Source organism: Giraffa tippelskirchi, chromosome 5, assembly GCF_054371585.1.
Source record: "Giraffa tippelskirchi isolate mGirTip1 chromosome 5, T2T-mGirTip1v1.2.pri, whole genome shotgun sequence".
Lineage (NCBI taxonomy): Eukaryota > Metazoa > Chordata > Mammalia > Artiodactyla > Giraffidae > Giraffa > Giraffa tippelskirchi.
In genome coordinates, this window is record NC_137279.1 from 30937469 (window position 1) to 30964912 (window position 27444).

Genomic DNA, 27444 nt, shown 5'->3' on the forward strand with positions numbered 1-27444 from the left:
GGGTTGATTTCCTTTAGGATTGACTGGTTTGATCTCCTTTGCAGTCCAAAGGTCTCTCAAGAGTCTTCTCCAGCATAACAGTTCAAAAACATCAGTTCTTCATCACTCAGTCTTCTCTGTGGTCCAACTCTCATATCCATATGTGACTACTGGAGAAACCATAGCTTTGACTAACTTTGTCAGCAAAACGATGTCTCTGCTTTTTAATATGCTATCTAGGTTTGTCATAGCTTTTCTTCCAAGGAGCAAGCATATTTTAATTTCTTGGCTGCAGTCACTGTCTGCAGTAATTTTGGAGCCCAAGAAAATAAAATCTGTCACTATTTCCTCATTTTCCGTATTTGCCATTAAGTGATGGGACCGGATGCCATGATCTTAGTTTTTTGAATGTTGAGTTTTAAGCAGGCTTTTCACTCTCCTCTTTCACCCTCATCAAGAGGTTTTTTAGTTCCTCTTCTCTTTCTGCCATTAAAGTGGTGTCATCTACATATCTGAGGTTATTGATATTTCTCCCAGAAATCTTTATTCTAGCTTTTGCTTCATCCAGCATGGCATTTAGCATGATGTACTCTGCATAGAAGTTAAATAAGCAGGGTGACAATATATAGCCTTGATGTACTCTTTTCCCAATTTTGAACCAGTCCGTTGTTCCCTGTCTCGTTTTATCTGTTGCTTCTTGACTTGCATACAGATTTCTCAGGAGGCAAGTATGGTATGGTATGGTATGGTATTCCCATCTCTTTAAGAATTTCCCACAGTTTGTATCTCCCTAGGGACTGGCTTTTCTGTGGGAAATGCTGTCCGTGAATGAGTAAATCTGACCCCCGTGTCCGGCTGGCCAGGGCTCCAGGCTGGGGGTACATTTCCTGGACCAGCAGTGACAGCATCCTGGTCACTGCTGCCCACTGAATCGAAATTTTGTTGAGCGGCCAGGTAGATAAGCCCTGGCTTCCACAGGCAACCCACGTGATTAGCCGTTGAATTCAGTTCAAAACCCTCTGAAAGTGGTGACCCTATGGCTCAACCCTCCAACCCATGTGGTCATGCAGCAGGAGAGACATGTGAGAAAAGGGTATGCAGGCTTACCCCTTGCACTCCCCAGCTGTTCACCGCTCCCCACCCCAGTCATGCCACATGCACCATGGTGCCCACTCTGGGATCTCAGTTGTCCCCTAGGGGCACATAGAAAGTATTTTAGGATTTCAGCCACAGTGCTCAACTCCACCATTATAGCATAAAGGCAGCCCTAGACAATATGTAAATGAATGGACTCGGCCTTGTGCCAATAAAACTTTATTTACAATCTCAGGCAGTGGGCCAGATGTGTCCCAGTTTTCTGACCTCTGCCCTAAGGCTTTGCTGTGCTGGGTGTGGTATCAGGGACCCAGGAGCAGGGGCACAGGATCTCAGCCCCTCAGCAGGCCAGCTGAGTCCCTCTCTGGAAGGAATTCGTTTCCAGGGTGGAAGGAGGACCAGCCTCACTGTTGCCAGGAAGGACATCTGCCCTTAAGGAGAGAACAACTAAAGACTGCTGGTGTACTGTGTGCTGTGCTTAGTCTCTTAGTTGTGTCTGACTCTTTGCAAACCCATGGACTGTAGCCCACCAGGCTCTTCTGTCCGTGGGGATTCTCCAGGCAAGAATACTGAGTGGGTTGCTGTGTCCTCCTCCAGGGGATCTTCCCAACCCAGGGATCAAACCCTGGTCACCTTCATTACAGGCAGATTCTTAACCGTCTGAGCCACCAGAGAAGTAAAAACTGCCTACCTCCCCCCGAATAAACCTTCCTCCTGTGATCACTTGCTCGGTCATGTCCAACTCTTTTGCAGCTCCATGGATCGAAGCCCATCAGGCTCTTGTTCGTGGGATTCTCCAGGCAAGAATACTGGAGTGGGTTGCCATGCCCTCCTCCAGGGGATCTTTCCAACCCAGGATCGAACCTGCATCTCCTGCAGCTTCTGCTTTGCAGGTGGCTTCTTTACTGCTGAGCCACTGGGGAAGCCCCATTTCCTCCTGCATCTTTTTGCAAATGAGGAAACTGAGGCAAAACCAGTGTATCTGTGTCCTGTGGCACAGGCTGGGGCATAAAGTAACAGAAAGGTGTTCTCAACAGCCTGGAGGTCAGAAACCAGTGTCTGAAGGACCCTGCTCCCTCCACAGCTCTGGGGAGGATGCTCCTCGTCTGCTCCAGCTCCTGGTGGCCGCAGCTCCTCGGTTTGTGGCCACATCCCTCCTTCCCCTGCCCCCGTCTTCACATGGGTTTCTCCCTTGTTCCATATCCTCTTCTCTTGTGTGTCTTGTAAGGACACCAGCCACGGATTGAGGGCCCGCCCTGAATCTAGGGTAACATCATCTCCAGATCCTTATGTAATTCATTAAATCTGTAAAGACCCGATTTCCAAATAAGGTCACATTCTGAGGTTCTGGGGGACATGAGTTCTAGGGGAGCACTATTCAACCCAATACAGAGAGACCGAGTTTCCTGTCCGCCGTTGGCTGTCATGGGACTGGTGTAGTGTGTGGTTAAGATGGGGGCTTGGGAACTTCCCCGGTGGTCCAGTGGTTAAGACCTTGCTCTTTCAATGTAGGGGGGTGTAGGTTCAAGTCCTTGTCAGGAAACTTAAGATCCAATGTGTCATGTGGCGTGAAAAGTAAACAAAATAAATAAAAATAGATCTTTAAATAGAAAACATTTTTAAAAAAAATGATCATGGCTTTGGGCACATGGTCCCCTCCCTTTGCGATGGCCCTTTTAGGGGACTGACTGAAGGACATGGAGCACGGGAGGCAAAAAGGAAATTGAGACCATGGCTTTGAAGTCATCCATGAAGTGCATCATAGGGTGAGGGCTCTGGGTTTCTTGACCCTACTGACACCTCCCTCCCCAGTTTGCCTGAGTGTTACAAAGGTCAGAAGATGCAGTCTTTTCCTGGGGTCCCCATGACACAGACCCACAGACTGGGGGGAGGGGGAGGCTCACACAACAGATTCTATCCTCTCAGTGCTCCACAGGCCAGAAGTCGAGGCCAGTGTCTGCAGGGCTGTGCTGCCTCTGAAGGCGCCACGGAAGCATCCATCACCGGCTCTCCCAGAACCACGGTAGCATCCGTTACAGGCTCCCTCCCAGACTCCCTCCCAGCCCCGAGCAGATCCTTGGCTCTTGGCAGCATCACTCCAGTCTGCCCCCTGTGTGTGTGTCCACATGCCCCCCGTTTATAAGGATACCAGTCACATGGGAGTAGGGGCCACCTGATTCCAGTGTGAATGAAGTCACTAACTAATTGCATCTCCAAGGACCCTATTGGCAAACAAGGCCATATTCTAGGGAGGTGGGGGAGTCAGGACTTCAACATCTGCACTCTAGTGGGACAAGCCAACCCCATAACCCGGAGCAAACCCTGCTGCCCGTGAGTGGGGTCTCCTGAAGCTTGCTGTGCCCCACACCCCACTCTCACATGGATCCCAGGTCTGGATGGGCAGAGCTGGCCCTCGGGCTGAGAAGGGACTGACCTGAGACCTGGCTGAGAAGACAGTGCTGAGAAGAGTGAAGGTGGCCAGATGTGTTCTCTGGGGTCTGTGTCGGACATCCGTGTGACCGTGTTAGGCTCCAGGCTCCCTCTGTCTTCCTACCTGCAGCACTGGGTTCTCTAGTTCAAGTCCAAAAGTGAAGGAAGTTCTCAACTGAGAAACTTGCTCCCAGATGTGGACAATGTGGATGGAACAGCTTTAGTTGAGCCCAGTGTCAGAGGATGTCATTCAAGGTCAAGTCCCTTTTGAAGACTCTGGACTGCAGAGTGGGTGTCATCCCAGGACCATGTCTCCACAGCCACTGACCATCCCATGCAGAGAGAAGACTGCCATTCTCCAGCCGGCTGTGCAGGGCACCAGCTAACAGTGCAGGCTGAGAACAAGCCTGCTTGGGTCCGAGTCCCATGTTTGCTGAGTCTCTGCTGTGTGTGCAAAAAGGGTTAAGCTTGCTCAAAGGAAAGCTCTTGATCCCACCTTGTGGGAGGTCACCCCTCAGCTCCAGGAGTGTGCTGCCTGATATGAAGGTCTTTGTTTACCTGGGGTCTTGAACTGGGCACATTGCCTATGCTAACAAGGTGATTTAGGCTGGAACTGTAGGCTACTATGCCATCTTGACCTCTGGATGGGCTGGAGACCACAGTCAGCCACATAGGAGGTCAGCCTTGTAGACATGACCAAGCCCCAACCAGGACTGGACACTCAGGCTTGGAGGAGCTTCAATGGCTGAGCATACCCTGTGCATGCTGTCACCGTTGTCACTGGGAAGCATCGTGCTGTCCACACCTCCATTGGCAGAATGGTTGGAGGCCACTGGTCTTTCCCACACTCTTCCTATTGCTGATTTTAATCTGTAGCATTGAGCTGTCATAAACTGTAACTGGAGTTTAATAGCTTTGCTCAATGCTGTGGGTCCTTATAGGGAGTTATTGAACCTGAGAGTGGCATTGGGGACCTCCCAGGTTGCTCTGTGCTATCTCCTCATGGAAATGGGGAGCATATTTGTGCCCACTTCTGCGGGGGAGGGTGTGCTGAGCTGCGCAGGAACTCATTCACTGAGAAGCACGGGTGGTAACACCGCCAAGGTGATCACCGGGTGGATCAGCTCTGCAGTCCCCACATCAGTCCTGCACCCTTGCTGCCAGTCCTGTCTCTGCTCTGCATGGGGACAGCGCTGGGGGGAGAAGAGACTTGATGGGGAAGGACCACATTTCTCATGTTGCAGCCCCAGAGGGTGTCATCTTGGGACGTTTCTTACCCACTAGCTGCGTGCTGCCTCAGTGATGGTGTCTGCGGGAGTCAGTTCAGATGGTCTGCTGGGGGTTGGAGAGGTGGACGCCTGTGTCTGGTTCACCCATTTCTCCTTGCAGACAGCCTCGGCACAGTTGACATTTGGGTCCAGGTCTTTCTTTCTCATGAGACCATCCTGTGCGTTATTGGATGTCTGCTGGCTTCTGGGTTTGTTATTGTTGTTTTTATTGGAGGATAATTGTTATTACAATGTTGTGTTGCTTTCTGCTGTACAATGAAGTGAATCAGCTATATGTATACATATATCCCCTCCCTCCTGAGCCTCCTCCCCAGCCCCTACGCCCCACCTCTCTAGGTCATCACAGAGCACTGAGCTGAGCTTCCTGTGCTACACAGCAACTTCCTGCTAGCTATCTGTTTTACACATGGTAGTGTATATATGGGCTTCTCCAAGGGCTCAGTGGTAAAGAATCCACCGCGTTGCAGGAGCTGCAGGAGACACTGATTTGATCCCTGAATCAGGAAGATCCCCTGGAGAAAGAAATGGCAGCTTACTCCAATATTCTTGCCTGGGAAATTCCATGGATAGAGGAGCCTGGCGGGCTACAGTCCATAGGGTTGCAAAGAGTCGGACATGATTGAAGCAACTGAGTAGGCATGCACAGTGCTTATACATCAGTGCTACTCTTCCAACTTGTCCCACTCCCTTCCCCTTGTGGTGTCCATATGTCCATTCTCTACATCTGCCTCTCTGCCTGCATCTTTGATGTCTACCCTCTAGATCCTAGTGGGACCACCCATGTCCCCTGCATCTCCTGACCTAGCCTGATGTTCCCGGCCCAGGACCCCTGCTGCAGTCAAGCTCTGAGGTCCTTTGGGGTGATTCCTTGAGGTGTCGGCACAGCAGTTTCCTGGGTGAGCCTCTGTTCTCTCCACCGATGTCCTTCCCTCCCCAAGCTGGAGGGACTTTGGATGGGTGGCCACGTCGTCTCAACAGTCTTGTCTCTAAACCTCTCTATCACTCACTCCTTGGAAGGCTCTTCCGGGTCAGTTAGAAAATGATGTGCGTTTGTGTCTCCACCACCAAACAGGTAGCTTTTTTTCTGTGAACACCCCAGTTTTAGAAGGTGCACTTTCTCTCAACAGCCTGCCCCCCTCTAGGTGGCCAACTGCCTCAGAAAGAGCCTCAACCTTGGGGTTACTCTTCCTCAAGAAAGTGGGGCTGGCCTCTCACCTGTTACCCTGTGGATGCTGTAAGCCCTGCGGTATTGCCAGAAACCATTTGTCAAAGATGTCCTGTGTATTCAGTGCTTTGTGGTGTTTGTGGGAAAGGAATGGTCTCTTTGTGGTGGAATTGGATACCACAGTCACCTGTCCAACCCCTGGAGACAGACATCCTTGCATCCATTTGTCACTGAGTCTTTGTTCCCATGTGGGTGCCTGAGAGTCCTGCTTTGGAAATGAGCCAGTGTAAACCCAGAAATGCTATCCTTTGCCTCAATTATGGGGCCCTTGTTCCTACCTCAAGTACTCACAGGTGAGCCCCACTCCCCCTCCAGGTCTGGAAGGGAGGTCTTGGAAGAGCTGCTTCCTGCCATGGACAGTTGATTCGGCTGCATTTAATAAGAAACTTATCCAGACCCAGAGATGGATTACCAATTTCCCCATCAATCTTCAGGACCTGATCTTATTACAAACCACCACAAATATATCCATAAAAGCCCTATTGATTGATGCAGCGCTTGGTAATCCATCTGTCACCATCCATTATTCCAGGCATAATTTTTCATTATCCGGATGGCAGCTGATTCCTAGCACATTAGTATACAGTGGCAATTACCAGGAGCAGAAAGAGCCCCTAAATTAGCAGGAACAATCACACCTGTCAGGAAGAGGAAGCGAGATTCCCCACACAGCTTGCTCTGCGCACTGGGACCATGTCTGAATGGCAAAGAGTTTGAAGGTGGGTTCAAGATTGACCTTGGAAGGTGGAGAGGAGAAAGCAGGTTGTATTTTCCCACCTTTCTTGAGGGTATAGAGTGTATGTTCCCTTAAGGTGACATCCTTGTCAACCCAATCACAGCCCACCCAACAGCTGGCCTTGCTCAGGGTCAGTAAGGTGTATGGCATAGATGTTGCTGCGTTTGCATTATGTAATGAGTACCAGAGACCTGACCAGAGGGAACATCATTGAAGATGGGAGTGTTGAGAGAAATTATTCAGTGAGGAGAAAAGTTAGGTGAATGCTGCCCTAAAAACAGTCCCATTTGTGGCAGCAAAAACCCTGTCCACAGACCCTTGGGATGAAATCTCTCCCAATGCAAGGATTCTATGCTCTGAACATTCTTTTATTTTTAAAAATTAATTTTTATTGGCTGTTTTTGTTGTAGTGGCTAAGTCATGTCCGACTCTTTGGACCCCCATGGTCTGTATTTCTCCAGGCTCTTTTGTCCATGTGATTTCTCAGGCAAGAATATTGGATTGGGTTACAATTTCCACCTCCAGGGGATCTTCACAAACCCAGGGGTCAAACCTGCATCTCCTGCATTGCATGCAGATTCTTTTACTGCTGAGCCACCAGGGAAGTCCCCCATAAGCTTTTTTTTTCAGTTGGAATATAGTTGATTTAGAGTGTTGTGTTAGTTTCCGTTACACAGCAAAGTGAATCAGTTATGTTGTTTGTTTAGTTGCTCAGTTGTGTCTGACTGTTTGTGACCCTATGGACTTTAGCCCTCCAGGCTCCTCTGCCCATGGGATTTCCCAGGCAAGAATACTGGAGTGGGTAGCCATTTCCTTCTCCAAGGATCTTCCCGACCCAAGGATCGAACCTGCATCACCTGCTAGGCAGGTGGATTCTTTACTGCTGAACCACTTGGGACTCAGTTATTGATATACATATATCCACCCTTTTTTAGATTCTTTTCCCATATAGACCATTACAGAGTATTGAGTAGAGTTCCCTGTTCTATATACCGTAGGTCCTTATTATCATTCACACAGTGCAGCTTCTTTTCAACCCTAAAGGAAAAAAGCGAGATAGACACATGGCTGAAATATTCCTGAGAGCTAAATTGGCTCAACTGGTAAGATTCTCCTTGATCTTTTGTCTCCAAAAATTGAGAATCCTGTTTAATTGAGTGTCACAGAGTGATCTGTTCTCAAGCCAGCTTTGCATGAACGTATCCAGTAGGGCAAAGCTGCCCACTGCTGGTAGTTTTGGCCCCACTTGATAAGACAGATGCTTGACTGTCTTTAAAATCACCTTGACAGTGACAGTGACAGTGACAGTCTCAGAAGACTCTAGACCTTTGATGACAGAGCAGAAAGGTTGTATAATACCTTAAGTTTGTGGTTTAAGTCCCAGCTTTAAGCAACCATTGAAAATTGATTGTATATTTCTTAACTGATAAGCCACACTACCTTCAGCTATTCACCTAAATCAGTTGTATGTTTTTGTAAATAAAGTTTTATTGGCGCACAGCCATGCCCACTGGTTGCATATCATACACAGCTGAGTTGAGACGTTGCAACAGAGGCCATGCTACCTGCCAAACCTAAAGTATTTATCATCTGGCTCCTTATGTCAAACTTTGCCTACCCAGGATCTGTGCAGACTTAAGGAACTTACACAGATGAGGAAACAACTCCTGGCATTTGGGGGAGCCTGAATGATAAGACAGATGCTTGAAACACTACCCAGCTTCTCATGAGCAGTTCTATCCTCCTTTTAGGAGTGACCTCTCAAAGAGAGGAAAAGATGAGGCATCCTTACTGAGTTTACATCTTTTAATCTGCTTCCTACAAATATCATTCTCACTACCTGTCAAAAGGCCTGGTCCTTGTCAACCATCCTGACTGTGGGATCTTCTTGTAGTCATCAGTCCCTTATGCCTGAACCCCGTAACCCATCACAACCCACGGGCCAGGCGTGGAAGCACAAGGCTGTTTGCTTTGCAAATGAAATACATGAGGAGCAGTAAGGAGTTTGCCTCTACTTTTATTCCCAAGAATGTGGTTACAGATTTGTTCATTTGGAGCTTGACGTTTGACTTTTCCAGAGTAGAGAACTGCCTGCACCCAGGCTCTGCTGGATCAGCAGTGAATTAAATTGATCACAGGTGTGAAGACAGGCACAGAGAAGTCTTTCCAAAGAGTATGGCCGTGATATTATTGTTGTACTTCCACCCAGATGATCCTGGCTGGTTATTAACCCACATATCATTTTTTTTTTTCCAAATTTTAACTTGGCAAGTCCTATGGAGAAATTTCACATAGAAGGCAGGAAAAGGGCCTCCAGAACAAGGCAAACATTGGAATTATGTCATTAACTTTCTCTCTGTTCCCCTGGCTTTTTGTTCTCTACTTTTAAGTTATCAGTTTCATAATATGTCACATAGTGCTGTTGCAAGGTTCTGTGTCAGGCAGTTTGTGCATGGTTGGGGATAGGGTGGATATAAAGATGATGAAGATTGGACTTTTTCTTCAGGGGCTCAGACTCATGAGAACCTTAGGCAAAGAGCTGGGCTTCTGGTCTTCCCATCATCAATGAAAGCATTCCTTGAGCTAGCTGTTTTCCCCTCTGATCATCAGTTTCTTCCATTCTCCAGAAGAGAATGAATGCTTTTTTCCCCATTCTTAGTCACAGAAGTAGTGGGAGAGAATTAAACATCCAAGATGCAGCTGGTCATGGAGCTCTTCCCTTCCAAGGACTTTGGTCACTGCAGATGTTCAACCCGACAGAAGAATTACCTTGGTATGTGGGGTCCAAGTCCAGTGGTGACCTGAGCCTCTCTGGCCCTGCAGACATTGGGGCATGGACCACAAAGTGTTCTGCTCTTGTAAGGGAGCTCTCAGTGCCTCTAGCTGGGCTTGGCCAGAAGTTGAACCAATCCCTACTACTTTTGGCTCACTCCCATTCAGTGTGCTCTTTTATACTCCATAGATGTTGAATTCTCCTAACCTAGAAGATGGCAGGTCTAGCTTAAGAAACAATGGTTCGGTTCTTGCCATGGACTTGGGAGTATGACCTGCCAAGATGGCTGAGAGGCTCTTGACATGGGTCCGGAGCACTCCTTAAGAGATTTATCCATGGAAGAGGTGATGAGGCTTAAACACCAGCATCCATAATTTAGCAGATTATTCTCCCCAGGAAAGTGGAGGGTAGTGGTGCCAGCCTCTGTCTTGGAAGATGCAAGGACCCCAGATCAAAGCCAAAATGGAAATGAATAAAGTCTGAGATCAAATCCTATAATACTACAGCTCTTAGTATGGGTTTAGGAGCCATCAGGTTCTATGTGATCCAAGGAATTTAAACAGACTTGTCCAGATGATTTTCACTTCCATAGTTATTATGACAGTATGCACCTTTGAGGGTTGTTGCAAAGAATAAATGAGATAATACACACCTGACAATTTCTAATACTTGAGCATGCCTGTGATCACCATCATTATGACCAACATCATTATAATCACCATCACCTTCATTATCACCATCAGTATCACCACATCATCACTACTACCATCATCACTAACATCATCACCAGCATCATATCACCATCATCACCACTGTACCATCATCATCAATAACATCATCACCATCATCATTACCATCACCATTTCCACCATCAGCAATAGCAGGAACATCATCATTACCACTATCACCATCACATCACCATCATCACCACTTTCATCATCACCACCATCACCATCACCACAATCATCATCATCAGCATCATATTACCATCATCACCATTATACTGTCATCATCACCACCACCATCACCATTTCTGTCACCAAATCACCATCACCAACAGCAACACCACAATGGCCATCAGCAGCAACATCAACATTACCACGATTGTAACCATCACCATTATCATCACCACCATTACCATTTCCATCATCAGTGTCACTATCAGCAACAGCACAATCACCATCATCATCACATCACTATCATCAACATCAGTATCATCATAGGCACCACTGCCATTATCAACAAAAGTACCATCATAGTCACCATTGCCATCATCAGCCTCCTTCTCTTCACAAGAAGCACAGATGCAGGATGAGCTCATACTCTTCATGACAGCATCCTCACCTCTTGACTGAATCAGAAGGATTGTGTAGATGGAGGGTGAAGGAAGACTGAGCAACCATCTTTCCTGATCATCCATTAAGCTGGACATCCATGTCAACCTCCCTCTTCCAGCAAAGTCTGAGTTGGGTCTCAGGGAAGAAGCTGGTGAATATATAGAGATTACTGAGACTGGTGGACACTTTGTTGGTGGTGAGATTAAGGGTGGTCCCTTACTGACATAGGTAGCTTTCAACCCCACTGTCAGGCTGATCTGGCAGACCCAGAGGGAAGGCAAACTGGCTCAGAGCTTTACAGTGCATGTCATGTATTGGGCACAGGTGTATGGGAAGCCACTGGTCAGCACCAGCAGTGAACGCTGCCACTTTTAAAAATGGGTACCACAGCAGCTGTTCCTGAGGGCAGGCCCCATGACTGAGTTAGTCAAAACTGGCCCTGCCTGGCATGCAGTAGATATTCAATAGGTGATTCTTGAATCAATGGCTAAAAGAATGAGTGAAGGGAGGCCCATGACATCTCTGGTTTTCCGAGTGTTGCTTATTCCGTGGGCTTGGGAAGGGAGTTTCTTGGGACAAAAAGAAGTATCCCGGAAGAGAGGCAGCCAGGAAGAGCTTATTTTCTGGTCATGCCAGCTTTGAATCATTTATTAGCAGTTGCCCCCACGAAGATCACATTCAGTGGAGAGGTAACATCTGTTTGTGAGACTGTGTCCTTCAGAGGCCGCCAGAAAAAAGTCTTGCATCTCTGAAATGCTCTACGCTGGATCCAACCACGCACATGCCATGTCCTCACCCCAGGACGGGCAAGGTCCTCAGATGTGATGGGTAGGCCTCTGCACGTGGACATCAGAAGTGGAGAGAGACAGATACTCAAGTGGCAGAGATGAAAGAATGGCAGAGAGTCAGCACTCCGGAGGCAGGGTGCTGCCACCTGTAGGGGTCTCTACAGAGCCCCTTATGGCTGTTAGCTCCCAGTTCCTCAGGTGTGGTTCTTGCTGATGGGAGAAGAGCGGGACCAGAGTCCTTCCAGGTGGACCTCACTGACCAGAGGATTCAACCCTAGTGTCCCAGGAAGGATGTAAAGATGAGTTACACGGGAAGGGATCAGAGGTGTTGCCAGCCTGTCATTTTTCCCTCCCCCTGCATCTGTGGTTGATGGAAGGTGATGCAGGGGATGGGGTGGATAGACAGAGAGACAGTACAGATAGAATTCTTGTCCTCTGCCATCCTGGCCATTGTGTGGGGTTCAGACCACTCTCATTCCGGGCTGTGGCCGCCCTGCTCCTGGAGTGGCCAGTCCTTCTGTCCTTGTCTGCTGTTTCCCCTGCCTCCTCCCCCCATGGTGTATAACACACACAAGAGGAGACAGGACCTGGAGGCCAGACTGCAGATCCTTCTCTGGGACTTCAGGAAGCATCACCCGCTGGGCCTGGATCTCTTATTCCCTGGAAGCTCATCTGGCAGTGAACTTCTTGGAGAGGAATCTGGAAAGATGAAGATGCTCTCCTGTGACCCAAGTGCCTGAATCTACAACAGTGTCACCTGCCTCTCTTCCCTCCCTTCCCAATAAATCCTGGGCTCTCCCTGCTCCTCCTGGGTCCAGGCAAACCCTGCTCCCACCAGAAGGCCAGCTTCCCTGGTGCCCAGACGCAAGGAACAGAACTTACCCAGGTTGGGAGGAGAGAAAGGAGGGGTGACAGAGCTTACCTGTGCCAGGTGAAGAGCTCAGCAGATGCAAGAAAGGCCATAGCTGCCCAAGGGCTGAGTCATTTCTCAGGGCCTGAGAGAGGCCAGGCTGGGGCCTCCCTTCCCTGGCTCCAGGTGAGAATAGGCCTGGTACCCACGGCATCTGGCAGCACCTGCATGTGGGCAGGAAACCGACCTGACCTGGTCCCACGAAGCCCCATCAACGCGGGCCCTCCTGCAGGGTTTTTCAACACATGACGGGACCTCGTGTTCAGGGCTGGGTTGATGGGACAGGTCCCCACTCCTCATCCCTTCCTGGGCCCCTTCATCTCATGCCTCTGGTTTCACGGCTCCCCTCCTCCTTCTCTGTTTCCAGGTTTGGCCGTCCATCAGATCATCACCATCACCGTCTCCCTCATCATGGTCATAGCTGCTCTGATTACAACTCTTGTCTTAAAAAACTGGTAAGGACCCTCGGCCCTTCTGGCTGGGTAACGGGGGTCAGTGGGGGTCCCTGGGGAAGCACACACAGAGAGGTTCTTGCTTCTCAACCCCATCTCAGCTCACAGCCCAGGGAAGCATTTCTTTGTTTGGGATGGAGAGTGCCACGTGGCTCCTGCCCTGCTCAACCCACTGGCCTTTGCCCAAGCAGCTCGGCCACCCAGTGGGAGGGGTTGTTTCCTGACAGTGCCCTCCCAGTGGCTTTCTCTGCAGGACACAAACCCAGCCTGCTTGGCTTAATTCCTTAGGCAGCGGGTAGCCTGTTCCCGAAGCCCATCTCTCGGATCCTAGCGCCCCTCTGAATTGTCTTAGTTTTCCTTATTTCATACCAGCAGCCTGGCTGGGGTCCCCGCCCGCCCCTTGCTGTCCCCCGCCTTCCTCTCGCAGCCACTCTGTGTCTACTGAACTAGGTTACTTCTTTGCTCCAGGCGGCCTGTCTTTGCCTGTTTCCTCCTGGAAATTGGCCTACTTTGAGCTTGGCCTTGCTGGGTGTACACACCTGCTACACCCCTGGGAGAATCGGGGTGCTGCCAGCTGACCCCACTGCCCGCACGCCTCCTGGGCCCCTGTCCGCCTGCAGTCTCTTCTCCAGCTAGCGAGGCTCCTCGTAACATCGAAGCCAAAACACCTTGGATGCAAATCATCCCCCTGCCGACCTTGGTAGGAAGTCACAGGTTGGTGGGAGGGAGGTGCCCTGAGCCTCTGGGTGACAGAAACTTGAGGAAATGCAAGAGAAAGCCGGCCTCCAGGATTACAGAGGACAAAGTGTGGAAAGGTACCACCCTGGAACAGCCCAGGGAGGTCTTGGAGCTCCTGATGGCCAGCAAACCCTGGACCTGGGGTGTTTTCTAGGGGAGATAGTGAAGATAATGGTCAGCTCTCAGCAAGGTGTCTTGGGCAGGGCTGGCTGGTTGGAGAAGGGACTCCAGGTCCCTGGACCGCATGGATGCTCAGCAGGTCCGATCTCACTGGCTGTCTTGATGAGTGAAATCCCCTCCCCACCAAGGAGTGGCAGACTGTGATGCTGTAACAGGCAACAAGCTTCCTCTTGGTTTTCCCACACTTTGGGGTTTGCAGCAGACCCTCAAAGAGTCTTTTGGGGAAGACAACCCAGCAGGGTGAATAAGCGGTTCCATGACGTTGTGGGGGGGTCCCCTGGCTCACGTCCATCTTCTCACCTTCATTTATGGGCGGTCTTCCCTGCCAGCTATCGGGATATCTCTCGTTGGGAAGAGGCAGGGAATTAACACAACTTATATGGGGACAGGCTCATGAACCCCTGCCCCTTGCAGCCCACTCACTCCGCAAAGGCTCTGAGCTGTGAAGCGGGTAGAAAAAGAGAACTGATGAGTTGACGAGAACCATCCCCCTCCTCAAATCTCCTCCTCCCCGCCCTCCTTCACGGGCATGACACTTCCTTCCATCCTTGTGAACTTGCCCTAGAGGTGACTCCTGGAGCCAGGAGGGGTCCCTGCACACCTTCTCTATCAAATCCCTTGACCAACAGGGGTGGGACCCATGTGTGCAGTCTACACAGTGTCTGAAAGCCTCTGTGGTCCAAAAGAACAGGGAACGAAGGCAGGTACCCATGGGCACAAACACAGTCTTCTTCATAGACCCAAACGATCTGGTTTCATTTTCAGCTTGTGAGCCTGGGCAGAGGACAGGCTGAGGATAAGAGTCTTATCTCTCCGCAAAGATAATTACATGGTCCGCTCCACGTGAACCACGGCCGCCCCGACCTGTGCACAGAGCCTTCCCCATAATCATCGTTTCCATCCCATCTAGGCGTTCCTGGGGAAACTGAGTCAGTACCACCGCCCGCCTGACATTCCTTGGCTAAACCAGACCTCCGCACCCTGATAACACAACTCCACCCCTCACTTCTTAATCCTTCCTGCAATAACGGCCTCATCTAAAATTCAGATTTTATTTTATTTTTAAAAAAGAGCCGTTGCTTGTGGCTGATCTTTCTGAAGAGGCTGGGAATTACTATTAAATGATGTCTAATTAATGCCTGGAGGTGAAGGTTCCATAGTGTCAGCGCGGGAGATGCCGGTGGGTCTCTGCGCCTGCGAGTCCCCCACCCCCACTCCGACCCCACCTCGACCTCTCTCTCCCCCAGCTGCGCGCAGAGTGGGAACCCACGTAGGAACAGCCACCAGCGGAAGACGAACCATCAGGAGGAGAGCTGCCAGAACCTGACAGACTTCACACCTGCCCGGGTGCCCAGCAGTCTGGACATCTTCACGGCCTACAACGAGACCCTCCAGTGTTCCCACGAGTGTGTCCGGGCATCCGTGCCCGTCTACACCGACGAAACGCTGCACCCGGCCGGAGAGTACAAGTCCACCTTTAATGGGAACCGGTAAGCGCAGGCGCGAGCCAGAGCCGGCCGCTGCCCGCTCCTGGGGATGCCGGGTCTGTGGATGGGTGTCAGGCAGCTTTCTCATCTCTTTATGCGGTCGGGGCACATGCAGGCAGCTCATTTGCTCAGATGAGACGAGGGGCAGAGTAGATGTACTAAGGTGCCAGGGTTCACATCTGGACCCCTGCACTTAGCCAGTGGATGGACCTGTCTTGCTTGGTCCCGGATCTCACATGCTGGAAACTGAGCAGACAGCTCAGAGCCCAGAACCAGCCTCTTAGTCTCAGTCAAGCCTCCAAAATATCAACAAATCGTGATGGGTCCCTCCCTCCCCAGTCAATATCTGTGAACCCCCATCACTAAAATGTCAGCAGCAAATCTGGCAGAAATATCAAACACCAAGCAGACTCCTGGTTATTAAATGCTCTTTTTAATGAGTCATATGTAATCCCTCAAAGAAGACATGTCTCTAAAACCATCCCTGGGAATATTTAAGAAACCCTTAAGTCAGCTTCTGAAGGTTTATCCGGAATTAGATTAAAACATCAATAAGCTATTTTTTTTCTAAGTACACATTCATGCATCATTTTGTAAATTAAAAGAGAAACAGTTCTCCAACGACTTAAAAACCTTAGGAAGAAATGAGCAGGACAGCAGGCTGACTTGAGGGTCACGGGGTCAGTGACGGGAGCGGTGACCAGGGACACTGCCCAAGGTGCCCTACCAGGCTCCTCCCAGAATCCAGGTCAAGGAGACTCAGGGGAGCTTTCAACTATTGTGCCCGTGGCTCATGTTGGCCTTGTCCTGTCCTGGAGAGCGAGGAGGTGTTCCTTAGACACCTCCCTGCTGCTCCTCTCCTGGTATCTCCACATCCGACTCTACTATATGTTCTGTCTGAGATATTCCCTCCCTAGGGGAGAAGAGCGGAGAGCAGAAACCCCAGGACCCTCCCTCTGAACGACTTTGCTTTTACTCGACCACATTTGGGGAGCCCGTGGGTTGCATCCCAGCCTTTCAGAAGGCCAAGTTCACAAAGAATTGGAGAAAAAACTTTCAAACCATTTCACTGAATGCCTGTGTGCCTGTTTGTATATAAATCTTGGCCACCCAGAACCTCAGGCTTGGGGGGAGGAGGAAAGGGGAGTGGCTGGGTCCTGGTGTTTCACTGTGTCTCCCTCTCTGCTTCCTTGTCCTGGGAGAGCCCTGTCCATGTGCAGGGTGGGCACAGCTGGCTGGTGTGGACGCCCTGGAGGGAACAGTTTCTTGCATTAAGGCCGAAGGTGATGCTCTGTTGGTTCTCACTGGCTCTGGGAAACATAAGGTCAGTCTCGAAGGGGACAAAATAACTGGGGGCAGGGGGCATTTTAGGCATCAGGCCCTGCCCTCTCCATAATGTGCAGTAAAGTGGGTAGAATCTCTGATTTCAGAGGCAGAGACCCTGAGCTTTGCACTTGTCCTGCAAATGAAAAACTGAAATCCAGACATAGTATCTCTGTGCATATTCACCGGATTCATCCTATGCATGGAACCCTTGGATTGTGTGTCCTCTTAGGCCTCCCAGAGTGGAAGGGAGGACTGGCCAACACAGGAAGAGGTGGCCAGTGGGTCCAGGCCAGGTGAAGCATCACCTTCCAGGAGTTCTTTTTGCTTGCAGAAGCCAGTTTTCTGCAACAGGTCCCATCCAGTCTGCCTGTCAGGTTTTACATATGAGCCCTTGCAAGCCCATTTTTCTGCTTGCTGCAGGCCCTCTTCTTCTGATCGGCATCTTATTCCTGTGGCCTTTGTGTCTGAGAAATGGTTTGAAATCTCCTGCTGACTGGCCGAAGTCTTTTTTACCTCCTGGGGACAGGGCAGACGCCATGTGTCTGTTTTATGGTACGTACCTCTCTTATTGGACCTTGCTTGATTTTCCCCACCCCCCATCTCTCCTCTGGAATACTGGGAGCCTGTCTGGAAATGTCAGATGGGCCTCAGCAAGGGCATCATTGCCCTGGATGCAAAGCAGAGGGCTGGGTGCGTGGTCTCTCTGCTGCACTCGTTAGAAATGCCCCCGCATCCCAGTGGGAGGGAGCAACAGACTCCTCAGGAACCCCTGCTCTGCAGTCTTGTCCAGTTCTGCCCATGCTGCTCCATCTCCCAGGAAGCCCTGTAGGGCAGGGAACCCCAGTTCTGGAAACAAGCTATAAGTACACCCCTCACTTCCCCAAACAAGAGGAGATTAGAGCCCCAGCCCAGTGGGCAGACACCATGCTGCCATCTCGTCTTTACGTGGGGGTGGGGAGAGAGAACACCAAGTGGAATTAAAATACAATTTTGAAATATAAAAATAAGAGATAAGAAAGAAAATGATAAAGAGAGAAAGTGAAGAGTTGAGACATCTACTAATTTGAAGCCAGGGACCGGTACCAAAACAGGGATGAATTTGCCACGCTCTGCTGGATAGGAACATTTGGTTTGCTTTCAATGATATTGACTTTAATGCTGACATTAAATTGCTTTCTTCTGTGCTGAACCTCCTGAACACGCAGGCTGCTGTGGGGGAAAGAGCATCTCATCGCCCCCCAGTGACTGCACATTCTGGATGAACAGTCAATTGAGGCGACCGGGGTTTTGGTTTTTGTTTTTCATTTTTCTTGTTTGATGCTAGGGTTTTCAAAGGATGACATCTTTCTCATCCACAGAGAACATCTTTTTTCCTCCAGATCTCTCTAAGCATGACATCACATCACTTCCAGGAGCAGGGAATCCAGTTCCTGGGGTTATCTATGTTTGAAAAAATTTTTTTCTTTACTTTTTCTCACCTTCTGATACGGGGACTGAGTGGGAAATGTCTCTGTCAGAATTGGAGAAGGGCCCGGGGCTTCTTGGGGTGTACCCTGTCTTCTTAGGGAGCACACAGGACCCTCAGAGGCCTCTGCTTACAGCACCTCTGAGGGGCCAGGGGACCCAGCTGCTTGGAGAAGCAGGTATGAATCAATCAGTTCATAATCCCAGCCCTAGCAAAATGTATATTTGTTCCACATCAAATGTCCAGCCCTCACTTCTGTCCTGAAGCCAGAACGACCCGATTAGCACTATGTTTAGCCGATGGGTGAAGGAATATAATGAGGATAAAATGGAAATTGACCCCCTACTCACACAGAGGCCTTTGCTGAGATGTGTGGGCCAGGCAGGTGAGATGAGGGCTGTGCCCAACATTCAAGAGCCACATGCCCTGGGCACAGCTTCTCCGTCAGATGCTTGCACCTTTGTCTGCCCGGATGTGACTCATCTCATTAAGGCCTCGGACAAGCTCCCTTTGGCGTTTCAACCCAGCAAGCAATGGGGAAGCTCCCAGTTAGCCGCGGAAATCCTGCCTACCTGCGAGGCCTCTGCAGGGCGGCCAGGTGAGCGCCTGCATCTCCTTTGGGATTTCACAAATGCATAAATGTGTAAGGCATTGACCTGGGAGACCCCAGCCCTGCACATCAAAGACCTCTGCTGTCTTCCTCCAAGAACTGCGGACCTGCAGGCCTGAAGTGGACACGCCTTCCACTCCAAGTAGCCACCATCTAGAGAGGGTTGGGGGAGACACTGCCCTAATGGCACATTCACATGGCAGCTCATTGGCACACCTTTGACATATAGAGACCCATTCAGTCTTCTCAACAATCCCACTTACAGATGGGAAACTGAGGTCAGATGGGGGGGTCATGTGACTTGCCTGAGGCCAGTCATGTTGTAAGTGGTGAGGCCACGTGACTCCAGGCCACCTGACTCCAGGGCCACGCTCTGCCCACTGGTCAGACTTCCTCAACTGCTATTCCCGGTGGAATGCCTCTATGCCCCTTTCCATCCCTGACAGCACCCTAAGTGGGAAGGGAGTCAGGTAGTGGGAGAAGAGGGAGGGGTTTCCAGCTGATTTGGCATCCCTGCAGGGGACACTCAGCCTGACTCTGCAGAGCAGGGGGTCTTGCAGTTGGGAGACCAGCCCCGGAGCCTCCAAAAGTCTGGGCCGAGGATTGAACCAGGGAGCCGCAGACCTGACTTTAAAAGAAAACCAAGTTGGGAGGAAAAAGTGCTTTTTATCCACACCTCTGGTCCAGAAGACCTTCCCGTTCCGTTGGCCCTGTTCTCTCCAGCAGCCCGGGACACAGAGGGACCCCATGAGCTGAAGGGTGGGTTCTCCCAGTGTGCCACCCCAGAGGGGCCCCAGGGACCATATTCTCCACACAGTGTCCAGACCCCACTGCCCAACTCTGTGTGAGGATCAATTTCAGGACCATCCCCATCTTCAGGAAGGGACACCTCTGTGTCTGCAGAGCTCGACCCTCCCACCATGGATCTCAGGTGGGCATTTTGGGGAGGTGAGAAGAGGCGACAGGACTCAGCCGGAGCCTGGCCACGCTCAGCCACAGAGCCTGTGGACTCAGGGCAGCGGCTCCCTCCAGCCGACTCCTCCCAGAGACACAGACCAGGAGGTCCATGTGAGCAGCCTTGTTAGTCCTTGATAAACACTTACACTTCGCTTCGCGGTGGGTCAGACGGGCTGTTTATCACTCACTGGGAGGAAAGCATTCGCGTTTGAAGCATCCCTGATGTCTACAGTTAATGCCTGGATGTGAGGATGGAGCGGTGGAGAACCAGGAAGACGGCTCAGATTTATTGGTATTCTTATTGTCCCTTAAATAAATAGCAATTAATACTGGAACATTTAATTAAGGTTTAAGAGCCAGCAGAGATATTTATCTCTTGCATAACTGCTAGGCCTCTCCAAATGCATTTTTAATGATGCTACCGCAGTTTGTTACAGCACCATCTTGTGTGCTCACGCTAACCCACATGCACGTCTGGGACCCAAGCCCCACCCACCCTGCTTCCCTGAGGGTAGCTTGATGGTGATTCTGGGGCTCGTGGACACAGGTGACCCTACCTGGGCAGAAATTCGGCCCGTTTCCCTAGATTCAGCCTCTGTGATAGATTCAAGCAAACTCCTTCCTTGGACCCTCCTCCTCGGTGGAGCCAGATGGAACGCTGGGCAAGACAAAATGAGGCGGCCTTTCCTGCTCCGAGGAAAGAGACCTTGAATACAGGCCTGTCGTTGGCTCTTGGGCTAATTTCCTGTCATTTTTCATGCAGCAAGTAAACTCCAGAAAAACCTCATCAGTGATCAGATCTTCCCATTTGCCAAGGCCACTTCATTCCAGCCTGAAAACTCATAAAAGCTCTTGCATCCGAAGCAAGTGAGAAATAAATCATGCGTTATTATTATTTTCAAAAAAAAAAAAAAACACACTGAAGAGATAACTAATAAAAAAATCAAGAAGTGCACCTGAGCCTTCCCGCTTTGTTCTGAAAAATGCATTAACAGAATATCCAGCTTCTGTAATTCAAAGGAACGTTTTCTTCAAAGCAACATCCGGACCCTTTTGGAAGCCGTTTTCTCCCCAAGCTAAGAACCAGCACCAAGGAAACCCGTGTACAAGGAGCTTTTTCGGGATGTGGAGAAACTAACTAGAGGCTCACGCTCCAGGAGGCCTTGCTGCCAACTGCTTGTTCTCTTTGTTCCTCAGACGCTGATGCGGATCTTGAAGCCTAGGACCCCCGTGTGGTTTGCAGCCCCGGGGGCCACGGAGCCCGAGCATCCCCTTCCAGGCAGCAGAGGGCAGTGATTTCTCCCAAGTTCAGGATTCATCCTGGATCCCTGATGGCTCAGATCTCTCTCCAGCCACAGCTTTTCCTTCTGGCTCAGCATCTCCCCTGCCTGCCCTCACCAGCTATATGACCTCACCAGTGTCCTTCTCTAGGCAGGACGCACCTCCCTCTCTGCCCCTCCCTGGGTGAATGCCAGGCTGAGAGGCTCTTGCTCTGAGCCTTTGAATCAGAAAAAAACCCAGCCCTTCCCCTCAAGTTGAGTGCAAGCAGCAGAATTTCAGCAGGAACTGGGCAGGCCTGGAAGGTGGCCTGGCAACTGAGACCTCTCCTCCTCCTTGCAGGGGACCATCACCTCTGCAGGAAGCCAGCACTGCTGTTCCAACAGCTACTCAAGGTGCAGAGTTGGAGCCATCGCTCCTTCTCTATCCCACCTCCCTCTTTTTCATCCTGAAAAAGTGAAAGTGAAAGTGTTAGTCGTTTGTGTCTGACTCTTTGCGACCCCATGGACTGTAGCCTGCCAGGTTCCTCTTTTCATAGGATTTCCAGGCAAGAATACTGGAGTGGGTCGCCATTCCCTTCTCCAGGGGAATCTTCCCTACCCAGGGATTGAGCCTGGGTCTCCTGCATTGCAGGCAGATTCTTTAATGACTCAGCCACCAGGAAAGTGCCTGAGATACTGCTAGAAGCAGATATTGGTAAGTTTGGAAGACAGTTGGCCCCCTCAGTGGCCCAAGAGCCCCTCCAGCCATCCTCCCAGGCAGGCAGTATGTGAAGATCATTCCAGACAGATAAGGGGCTGAGGACAATGGTTCTTTCACACAGATGCCTCTTCTCTGAGTTTGATCCAGTGTTGATCTCCCTCCAGCAGGCCAGGCTCAGAGCTGGTACCCAGGCAAACCTTGGTGGAACTGGCAGGCACCCATGACACCTGGGTGACGTGTGATGTACACACACTCAGGTACAAACCAGTGCCTGAAGGAGTCACAGAAACAGATGCTCTAACAGAGATGAAACAGAACACACTTAGGAAAGGAAGGGGTATCCACGAAGGTCTCCCCAGGGAGGTAACAGTCAGCAGAAACTTGGGGGTTTTCAGGTCAGAGATTTGCTATTGAAGCCAGACAACCGCCTGGAAAGGGGAGAGGGAGAGATGGGTCAAGAGGGGCCAAGGAGCCACTGTCAGAAGGATCCAAGGAGCCACTGTCAGAAGCACTGAAGACTTTTCAGCCTTTTAACAGATAATGTCTGTTTGGGAAAACCTCAGGGGACGGCTGGCCCCAGGGAAGAAGCAGTAGCAGCGCCTCCCTCATCTGTCGGGTTAAGGTTGCCAGGAAAGATCTGAGAGCAGCCCCAGGCTGCAGTTCTCCCTTCTTAGGAAAGGAGGCCCTGTGACTCCAGGTCCCACCCTGGACGCATCTGAGGATGGGGAGGGGCCTGGTGGTCAACCTGCTGGGGCAGTGAGCAGCAACTCAAACCAGAGACTGTCCCAGATCTGGGCAGATGGTCACTAGGCCTGGCTTTTACTGTCCCCATATTTTTTTGTGGGTGACAGAGGATGAGATGGTTAGATAGCATCACCAACCCAATGGTCAATGAACATAAGCTTGAGCAAACTCTTGGAGATGGTGAAGAACAGAGAAGACTGGCGTGCTGCAGTCCATGGGGTTGCAAAGAGTCGGGCACAGCTTAGTGACTAAACAATAGCAACAATATTTTTTCAATATGTATATATATTTCAAGATTTTTTGATGTGGACCATTGTTTAAAAGTCTTTTGTTGAATTTATTACCATATCGCTTCTGTTTTATGTTTTCCTTTCTTGGCTATGAGGCATGTATGATCTTAGTTCCCCGATCAGGGATCAAACCCACACCCCCTGCATTGGAAGATGAAATCTTAACCCTTGGACCGCCAGGGAAGTCCCCCACTACATTTCTTAAGTTCTTAAAATTGTAGTAAAATATATATAACATAAAAGTGACCATTTTGCTTTTAACTGTTTTTAACGGAACAGTTCTGTGGCATTAAGTACATTCACAACTGTGCAGTCACCACCACTGTCCACCTCCACAACTCTGGTTGTTTTTCCTGAACTGGTATTATGCCCCCCTTAGACACTTAACTGCTCCCAGCCCCTGCCCCTGACACCCAGCATTCTACTCTCTGTCCCTAGGAACTTGACAACTCTGAGGACTTCTTATAAGTGGCATCGTCAAGGATTTGTCTCCACATTTTTTAACTTTCTAAAGATTAAAAAGAAGGTAGACATACAGGAGGGACTTTCTGCTTTAACAATTTCACTTTTTTAACCACACTCCCTCCTTCTCCACAAATCCTAGAGAGCCTATGGGTCAGATGCGGGGCGGGGGGGGGGGGACAGCTGGAATAACCCTGCCGAGGGTGGTCCAGCACACAGCTGACCAGCTGTCCATTTCATCACACTCCTGCTCACAGCCGGGCGGACCATCCCACAGGAGATGAGTAGACGCCCCATTTGGGCCTCCTAGGGTTGCCCAAACAGGTGTCATTTGTATGGGCAAGGCGACGCCCTGCCTTTCTTATCCAAACCAGGAGGGGTCCCAGAGAGGGAGCAGGCACTGCCATCCAACCCCGATGGAGTAGACTTTCATGTGCTGAGGCCCTTGGAGAAGATGACGGATGGAGTGCTGACCAGGTGCTCTCCTTCAGGCTGCAGGTGTGTCCCTGCACCTGGATGCCCTTCAGCCCTCCTTCCTGTGGAGGTTCACCTGGGGGGCTTAATTGGTGCAGGAGGAAGGACCCTACCCCAGAGTCCATTTAGAAGAAGGGTGCCATGGTATCCTCTTTATACCACTTGAGGGTCCGATTTCCTGTTGTTGTGGGAGTGTGGATGAGGACTCTGAGTGATAGCAGAGAGACACTCCACTCCACCCTTGTAACAGAACTGCAGCTTTGAGCCAACCCCCCTCCCCCAACCCGGGGCTGAGCTATGGGGCATTCTGACTTACCTGGCCATGCCCAGGATGGCTGTAGCTCTGTCTCCCTGGGGGATGCTGACCTCAGGGTCTGTCACTGAGGCAGGATGACTTTGGGGTCCCACTTTTTTGAGGCAGCACCTCCAAACTGGGCAAAAGCTCCCTGCTGCTTTGCAGCCATCTGACCTGGCCTGCATGCAGGGCAGTTCACGTTCTTCCTCTCTCCAGTGAGATCACTTCTTAGGGAGACCTGAGGGGTGGTTTTTCTGATGCAGTCCATTAGCCTCCCCAAGTCCCAGCCCCCTCCAGCTGAGCAGGATTGAAATGGACTCCATTGCTTCCTGCAGCCCAGGACTGGAGCTGGCAGCCCCTCTGCCCTTGGCAGCAGGAGCTGGAAGGGGAGTGAGCAGGATGCTGGATGCATTCAGTCACCTGCAGGCCTGGGCTGCCATACCTGCTCATGAGTTAGTGCAGGGGTGGTCCCAGCCCCTTCTTGGGAAGCCCAGGCCCCTCCCTCAAAGGCAGGAGGACCACTCTGTCAATTACTGTAATTAACACGAGGGCCCCCCAGGATTCCTAGCATTTGTAGCAGTCCTTGGTGACCAGGTCCAGCGAGATAGCCTTGGTGCCCCCAAGATGACACTTGGTGTCATTTAGCCAGTCAACTGTGCACCCAGGTCTCGGTGACAGAGGCTCAGAGGGACCTCATAGACACCTACTACTTTAGGCCCGCTGCCATTTAATCTCTTCTTGTTTTCTTTCCACACAGGATTCCGTTGGTGAACCTGTAAAAAAAAATTAAAAATTACAAAAAAAACACAAAACCTAAAACTAAACTATCTAAGGGGAGGGTCCCCACCCCTACCACTTCTGTTTGCCGGTGGGGAACTCTCAGAGCAGGACGCTATAGGCCAAATATATTTTTATAAAAATGCTGATGCCTATGGGGGACTGCCTTCTCCCAGAGCTCCTTTGGGAAACAGAAAGAAGACCCAACAGAAGGAACTGGAGACAGAAAAAGGGCAGGAGGACGCACCAGAAGCTGGAGTTTGTACTTCGATTCTGAACCTGTGCCAATAATACCATTATGTGCCATGTACTGACCCGAGAGACTTGGTGACAAAGCCGAAGCCAAGCGAACCATGAAGAGTAAACTTACAGAAAACAGGAGTGGGCATCTCTTCTGTAGAGTCGCTATTTCTGGTTAATATACATATATAAATATATAAAGACACACAGATACACACACACACACACCCGTTTTTTGTACCGTAGCAATTTTTGAAGACCTTCAATGTTCCTTTTTAAAAAAAAAATGTGTTCTCGGTTACAAAATCTGATTTCTTTAACATGCTTAGTACGAACAGGATGAACTGGTGTTTTCTACTTTGCAGGCTCACACACAGGCACACGTGCGCATACACACACGTCCGCACATATATATGCATACACTGGAAATGCAGTTCTACGCGTGAGCATATTCTTCTGGTGACCTGGTGTCCCATCGCTGTCCAGCCTAGGGCAGCCATGATGCGCAGACAAGACCCTCGAATGGCATGTCCTGCGTTTGCTGGGTATTTGGTGAGTGGCACCGGGTGTGTGATTTCTTATGTTGGGCCAGAATGAAGATCGCCATGGTTTTATCTACATACATACATACATATATATATATAATCTCTATACATATAAATACGATCTTTTTTCATTGAGTTGTTTGGAGAAGCTACCTAATAGCCATGTGCACACGTGTGTGGCCGGCCACTTACAAACGGGCCTGAGCGTCAGATTGAGGGAGGGGGGGTTGGCTGGTGGATTCTTGGCCATCTTTGTGTTATACAAGCATAGACCGAATTAAAGGAATTTTCCAGTTCCCCAAATTAAAGGAATATATCCTCGTAGTGTGTGTGCGCATATGTCAGAGCACAACTCAGAAATACGTGAGCGCCCCGTTCATCTGGGCAGGAGCACTGGGTCCCGGGCCAGCATGCTCTGTGTCTCTTTCCCGCACACTGGCGCCCAAAGGTCACCCGCTCTTTCTTGAGCCCGAGAGTGACTTCGAGCCTTGGTGGAGATGGTGGCAAAGATGCTGCCTCTTGTCGGCTCCCGTTGGCCAGCCTGTGAGCTTTGCTGTTAGGAATTCCACCTCGGGGCCTCACTGAACCCCGACCGCGCACTTCAGTGAAGATCCCCCTCTACAGCCCCCACTTTATGATGGTGCCCTGTTGGCCCTCCTACTGTCAGTGGGAGCACTGTAAAGGATGGGGATCCATCTGGGCCTCGGACAGAGGGCATGTCCTCCTCCCAGGGACCCTGGATTCTATGCACAGGGCTTGTCTCCTGTGAGTGATGTCACCAGTATGGCGTGAAATGCGACAGGTTAAGTTGAAGGGTTAAAGGTCATCAGGCAGGAAGCTTAACCCCTCCTACTCACTCACTGACCAGGCAGGTGACCCAATCCTTTCACCAGGCTCCCTCTGCAACACCTTGAAATGTACTTGGAAACTTGGCTTTGGTATCTTTTAAAATACGGGAGAGCCAGACAATGCCAGCAGAGGGAAAATGTCATTTTGTCCCAATGCCCATAAAGGTCTGTTTTGGGGATACCCCTCCAAGAGTGGGAAAACTGTTGTTTTTTGGTTTTTATTTTATCATCCCCCTACCCTCCAAGGTTCTGGCACATTGAACAAGATGCCACTAATGTCCACTTCAGGCATTCATCATCTCCAGGCTCCCGACTCGCCCGCATGGTGCTCCCTGCCACACTGCTCTTGGCCCAGCACCCAGCACAGTCAGCTCTCATCCTCCAGTCACTCTCCCCCTGGAGGGTGGCCCTGTGGCCTTTGTGACTCAGGTGAACACTGTGCGGTGTGAACGACAGGTGAGGACTATGGGAGCCACCACTGTGTGTCAGATGAGATGAAGGTGATGGCAAGGGTGTCTGTTGTACCACTGATAGTAGAGCCTGGGGTTCCTGACAGGGACGCGGCTCAGTGACCAGTGCATCACCTCTGACTGTAGCTCAGTCCTCTCCCCTGGACCTCAGGCTGCCTGACCACTGGGTGACACAGAGCTTTCGAAGGAAGCTTCAAATAGCAACCATTTCCTCCGCCTCCAACACACACAAACCCCTGTGGCATATGTTCAGGGCAGGGCTGGGGGATGCGTGTACCACCACCAGACAAGCCATGCCTGCATGCTCCCCAATGGGAATTCTAGCTGTGTATTGACGTCTGTCCAAACAAATCCACTTTGAGGAAGGCTACCATATCATGATGATGTAGGGAATGTGTGTAGAAATGCTTTATTTTTTAAGTGGTTACCTGGAAACATCATCTCTATGCAAGGAGATGAAAGTGAGTAGGCTTACAAAACCAAGCTCCTTCCACAGTCAAGTCTATGAAATGATACAGCACAGGTTTTTTTCTGACTCGGGC

At 50.4% G+C, this 27444-nt stretch overlaps 1 protein-coding gene across 9 annotated transcripts in view; it reads left to right on the forward strand.

Annotated features, from left to right (window-relative positions):
- Positions 1 to 25177, forward strand: part of AJAP1 (adherens junctions associated protein 1) — a 127131-nt gene extending 101954 nt beyond the window's left edge. For 4 of the 9 annotated variants that reach the window (XM_081486043.1, XM_081486045.1, XM_081486037.1 and 1 more), the window contains exons 3-6: positions 12930 to 13017; positions 15180 to 15422; positions 17166 to 17297; positions 24780 to 25177. In XM_081486043.1, coding sequence (XP_081342169.1) covers positions 12930 to 13017; positions 15180 to 15422; positions 17166 to 17238 — 404 coding nt within the window. In that variant the 3' untranslated portion in view covers positions 17239 to 17297; positions 24780 to 25177. Of the gene's footprint in view, positions 1 to 12929; positions 13018 to 15179; positions 15423 to 16621; positions 16744 to 17165; positions 17298 to 23229; positions 23318 to 24779 lie in introns of all 9 variants that reach the window. The other 5 variants (XM_081486039.1, XM_081486046.1, XM_081486041.1 and 2 more) reach the window with 2 other exon arrangements.
- Positions 25178 to 27444: the final 2267 nt, after the last annotated feature.